At 47.4% G+C, this 5977-nt stretch overlaps 1 protein-coding gene across 1 annotated transcript; it reads left to right on the top strand.

Annotated features, from left to right (window-relative positions):
• The first annotated feature begins 2548 nt into the window (after positions 1-2548).
• Positions 2549-5716, top strand: LOC122543906 (zinc finger protein OZF-like). Its single transcript, XM_043682794.1, has 2 exons — positions 2549-2569; positions 3778-5716. Exon 2 carries the CDS (start codon positions 3940-3942, stop codon positions 5602-5604), a length of 1665 nt encoding a protein of 554 aa, XP_043538729.1. The 5' UTR covers positions 2549-2569; positions 3778-3939; the 3' UTR covers positions 5605-5716.
• Positions 5717-5977: the final 261 nt, after the last annotated feature.

The raw sequence follows: 5977 nt of genomic DNA, 5'->3' as shown, positions 1-5977 counted from the left end.
GGTGGGAGGTGTCCCCACGCGTAATGGTGGTATCTATGTCCACACTCTGACACATCTTACAGCGCCTACCGTGACAGGGTTGTATGGAGTTGTCCTGAGAGCCGGGCAGCTTGCTACGAGCAACGATCTGTTTGAGGTTTGGCGGTTGTTTAAAGGCAAGTAGTGGAGGTGTGGGGAAGGTCTTGGTGAGGTGCTCATCCTCATTGATAATGTGTTGCAGGTCATGGCGTAAGTTTGCAGCCCCTGGGAAATACTGAACAACAGAAGGGTACCCTGTCGGTTGCAGCAAGTGTTCTCCAGCAACTTCGTTTTTGTTTCTGATTTCACAGAATAACAGAATCTCTACAGTGTGGAAACAGGCCATTTGGCCCAACAAGGCCATACTGAAGACTAACCCTTCCAGATGCATTCCCCTACCCTCTTACCCCGAACTAATGCACCTAACCTACACATCTGAACACTACAGGCAATTTAGCATGGCCAATTACATCTGCAGTTCTTTTGGTTTTTATTTAGTCGCTTTGTCTAACCAATATTCGCTTAAATCGGCCTTTGAAATATTTGTGCGTTTGTCTCATCATATTCCCCTTTTTTTTTAATCCCAAGTTTTGAAACGCGTGCTCCAGCCTTTAAAGCCACAACCAGGAAGACCCACTTTCATCCTGGCATCTGAACCAAGTAAAGGAAAGTCTCGGCCAATGAGAGCGCGGCGGGCTCTGCCCCCGCCCCCCACTTCGTTCAAATCTGATTCGTTGGAGGACCAATCACCCATCTCGGTCCTCCAGCCACGCCTCCTCCCCCCCCTCACTCAATCAATTTCGTTGGAGGACCAGTCTCCCCAGCTCGGTCCTCCCGGCACGCCTCCTCGCCCTATTGGCCCGGAGCCGCCGTTGGTCACATGTGCACCACGCGCCGCTGCAGTGCGCGTGTCGCTTTCGGGAAGAGGTTCGCCCTTCAGGTCTCTCGGAGAAAGGCCTCGGCGGAGTCTGTGCCCGGAGCGAGTGGGCTGAAAATCCGTAACAAACACCCAACGTACGCTTCGAACCCCAGTCAAGGTAGCAGGTCGCTTGTTTTCACCAACCTGCGACGTGTTCGCGGCCTCTTCACTGACAGGCCCCCGCGCTGACTGCCGCCTCCACCGGGGCTCTGCGGGAGGAGGACGCAAGCGCAGCCGCCATCTTAATGTGGTGTGGCACATGCGTGGCTGTCATTTTGTAGAGGCGGCGCGCTGCAGGGCGCATGCGCTGGGTCAGAGAACGTTCAGAATACTTTCCCCTGGAATGGGACAAGTGCGTTTTATAGGGATTTACAAAGTTAAAAATCACACAACACCAGGTTATAGTCCAACAGGTTTAATTGGAAGCACTAGCTTTCTGAGCGACGCTCCTTCAGGTGATTGTGGAGGACACAATTGTAAGACACAGAATTTATAGCAAAAGTTTACAGTGTTATGAAACTGAAGTTATACATTGAAAAATACCTTGATTGTTTGTTGAGTCTTTCATCTGTTCGAATACTATGATAGTTTCACTTCTTTCATATGTAAATCACAACTTTTCTTTAAAGTTACATTCTCAGGTTAACTGTAAATTGGTCATGATTTGGAGGTGCCGGTATTGGACAGGGGTATACAAAGTTAAAAATCACAGCGCCAGGTTACAGTCCAACAGATTTAATTGGAAGCACACTAGCTTTCATCACCTGATGAAGGAGCGTCGCTCCAAAAGCTAGTATGCTTCCAATTAAACCTGTTGGACTATAATCTGGTGCTGTGTGATTTTGTTAGCCAGATAATATGTTGAAGGTATTAATGCAGCTGTACAGGTCATTGGTTAGGCCACTGTTGGAATATTGCGTGCAATTCTGGTCTCCTTCCTATCAGAAGGATGTTGTGAAACTTGAAAGGGTTCAGAAAAGATTTACAAGGATGCTGCCACGTTTGGAGGATTTGAGCTAAAAGGAGAGACTGTTTTCCCTGGAGCGTCGGAGGCTGAGGGGTGACCTTATAGAGGTTTACAAAATTATGAGGGGCATGGATAGGATAAATAGAATCTTTTCCCTGGGGTCACAGAATCCAGAACTAGAGGGAATAGGTTTATGGTGAGAGGGGAAAGATATAAAAGAGACCTAAGGGGCAACTTTTTCACACACACGGTGGTACGTGTATGGAATGAGCTGCCAGAGGAAGTGGTGGAACCTGGTACAATTGCAACATTTAAAAGGCATTTAGATGGGTATATGAATAGGAAGGGTTTGGAGGGATATGGGCCGGGTGCTGGCAGGTGGGACTAGATTGGGTTGGGATATCTGGTCGGCATGGATGGGTTGGACCGAAGGGTCTGTTTCCATGCTGTACATCTTATGACTCTATTAGCCCCCTGTCTTCTCTGTTTGTGCCATAATATTTAGACTGATTCTAATCTAAAAAGTGAGTTATTCCTGATGAAGAGCTTTTGCCTGAAACATCGATTTTCCTGCTCCTCGGATGCTGCCTGATCTGTGCTTTTCCTGCACCTCTCTGATCCAAACTCTGCTTTCCAGCATCTGCAGTCCTCAGTTTTGCCTAAAAGTGAGTTAACAGAGTCATTTTATAGCAGTTGAGGAGGAGAGTATTTAGACACAGTAAAGTTAAAAACAAATATTTGTCTTTTATGTACATTTTGAAAATTCTGAATAGTTTGGACTGGTCCATATAGCTGAAATGCTTCCACATCTTGGAGAATCCAATAGGGAGCCATGAATGTGAGCGGCACGGTGGCACAGTGGTTAGCACTGCTGCCTCACAGCGCCTGAGACCCGGGTTCAATTCCCGCCTCAGGCGACTGTCTGTGTGGAGTTCGCACATTCTCCCCGTGTCTGTGTGGGTTTCCTCCGGGTGCTCCGGTTCCTCCCACAGTCCAAAGATGTGCAGGTCAGGTGAATTGGCCATGCTAAATTGCCAGTAGTGTTAGGTTAGGGGTATGGGTGGGTTGCGCTTCGGCGGGTCAGTGTGGACATGTTGGGCCGAAGGGCCTGTTTCCACAATGTAATGTAATCTAATCTAATCTAATGCACGAGAGAGACCGATGCATCAATAGAATTTCTTTCTTTCCTTAGTTATTGAAATGTGGAACTCACTATTGCAGGAAACCATTGCGATTAACTGAAAGTCTGAGATGATGTCAGTAGGTTCAGGTGGAATGGAAATTCTGACACAGATGAGAGAGACTGAAACTTTTTGGAATGAAAAGGTTTACCACACTGATGCCTGGGGTGGCAAGACTGACATATGAGGAGTGATTGAGTCGGTCAGAATTGTATTCACTGGAGCTAAGAAGAATGAGAGAAGATTTCAGAAATCTATAGTACTCTAACAGGGTGAGACAGGTTAGGTGCAGGAAGAATGTTCCTGATGGTGAGGGAGACTCTAACCATGGGTCATAATTAAGGGTAATGGGCAAACGTTTTACGACTGAGATGAGCAATTTCTTTATCCAGAGAGTGGTCAGCCAGTGGAATTCACTACTGGCTGAGGCCAAAATATTGTGTTTTCAATATCGCTCTGTGGCTCAAAGGATAAAAGTATCAGAGTGGAGGGGGAAGGGGGTGGCAGGGCAGTATAAGGGTGTATTGCTCGATGATGAAGGGCCAAGCTTGGTCAGGGGGTCGAATGGTCTACTCTTGCTCTTAGTTTCTATATTCTTCTATACTGTAATATTCTATAATTCTGTGTTTCTAAGTAAAAGCCTGATTGTATATTGGATGTTCTGTGTAATTCCTTGCAAACTCCTTTCACAGGATATTGGAAGAGAACGTTTGCACTTAGGAAAGTCAACCCAAGCCTCATGTCAAGACGGTCTCTTGAATCTCAAGATTTGCAGATTGAAGGGAGATAATAACAGGCTCAGCTGGAAACTGGTGAAAGGCCGCTGTTGGAAGGGATTGACCCAGCAGGGAAACATGCTGACACGTCAGCGAGCTCGCAAAAGCGAGAGACTGTTCACCTGCTCTGTGTGTGGGAAGAGCTTTAGTTGTTCATCCAACCTACGGGCACACCAACTTGATCACATTGAGAGGCATCTTCAACGCTCTGAGCCTGGGGACATCTTTGAATCTTCTAAGGAAATAGTCAAAAATCACATTGATGAGAGGCCGTACAGTTGCTCCCACTGTGGAAAGAGGTTTAGTCTGTTGTCCTGCCTCGGGGAGCACCAGCTCCTTCACATTCACGAGAGACCGTTCAGCTGCTCTCATTGTCGGGAGGTTTTCACTGGGCCAGAGGATCTCGCTGAGCATCAGCAAGTTCACACCAAGGACAGGCCATTCAGCTGCTTCCACTGTGGGAAGAGATTCACTCAGGCCTCCCATTGCATTAATCACCAACTGGTTCATTCTGCTAAGAGACCTTTTAAATGTTCTAAATGTCAGAAGACATTTAAAAGAAAGATTCATCTCTTGAACCATCAGACCACGCACGTCAAGGAAAGATTGTTTTTCTGCTCTGTGTGTGACAAGAGATTCGCTCATCCATTCCACCTCCTGACACACAAAAGGATTCACACTGGGGAGCGGCCATTCAGTTGCTCTGCATGTGGGAAGAGATTCAATCGGGCATCTGACCTTTCAACACACAAGCGTGTTCACACTGGGGAGAAACCATTTGCATGCTGTGTGTGTGGGAAGAGATTCACTCGTTCAACCTACCTTCTGATGCACAAACGTATTCATACAGGAGAGAGACCGTTTTCTTGCTCCGTGTGTGGGAAAAGATTCAGTCAGTCGTCTATCCTGCTGACACACCAGCGGGTTCACACTGGAGAAAGGCCGTTCATCTGCTCTGTGTGTGGGAAGAGTTTCCCTCGGATGTGTCACCTTTTGGTTCACAAACGTGTTCACACTGGGGAGAAACCTTACATTTGTGGTGTGTGCGGTAAGGGTTTTGCTCGTTTCCACCACCTGCAGAAACACCGTCTTATTCACACCAGGGAGATGGTGTTCACCTGCACCACGTGTGGGAAGGGATTCACTTTGTTGTCCAGATTGCAGAGACACCAACGTATTCACGTTGTGGAGAGGCCGTTCACCTGCCCCGAGTGTGGAAAGAAATTTGCTCAGTCACACAATCTGGCGAGACACCAACAGGTTCACAAGACGCTCATCTGCCCTGTGTGTGGGAAGAGTTTCACTCAGTCGTCTAAGCTCGAAGCACACCAGCGAGTTCACACTGGGGAGAAGCCATTTCTCTGTGCCGTATGTGGGAAGCGTTTCCCTCGTTTGCCCTACCTTAGGATACATGAGCGAATTCACACTGGGGAGAGGCCGTACATCTGTCCCGTGTGTGGTCAGGGGTTTGTTTATTCGTCCCACCTTGTGAGACACCAACGTAGTCACACTGGGGAGAGGCCGTTTAAATGCTCTGTGTGTGGGAAGGGATTCACTGATCCATCCCACCTGCAGAGACACTACAGAGTTCATGCCAGGGAGAGGCAGCTCACCTGCTCTTTGTGCAAACAGAGATTTAGCCGGCCATCCAGCCTCCTGAAACACCAGCAAATTCACGTGTTTGAGGCAGAGCTAGATTCTGTTCTTGCTGCTGTGAGACAGATCAAGGGAGGTGTTAGCTGAGTGGTATTATTGCTCGACTTTTAATCCAGAAGCCAGTAGTGCTCTGGGGAGCCAAGTTCGAATCCTGCCATGGCAGATGGTGGAGTTTGAACTCAACAAAAATCAGGAATGAGGAGTCTAATGATGACGACAAAACCATTGCCAATTGTCGAAAAACCCAACTGGTTCACTAATGATCCTTTAAGGAAGGAAACTAACATCCTTACCTGGTCTGGCCTACATATGACTGCCGACCCACAGCAAATGGCTGACTCTTAACTGCCCTCTGGACATTTAGTTATGGTAATAAATGCTGGCTGGTGATGCCCATATCCCATGACTGAAGATTTTTTCCTTTTGAATCTAGATTATTTTAGATCTTGTCCCTTTAGTT

Source organism: Chiloscyllium plagiosum, chromosome 45 (genome assembly GCF_004010195.1).
Source record: "Chiloscyllium plagiosum isolate BGI_BamShark_2017 chromosome 45, ASM401019v2, whole genome shotgun sequence".
Lineage (NCBI taxonomy): Eukaryota > Metazoa > Chordata > Chondrichthyes > Orectolobiformes > Hemiscylliidae > Chiloscyllium > Chiloscyllium plagiosum.
This window is presented reverse-complemented; position numbering and strand designations above follow the sequence as displayed.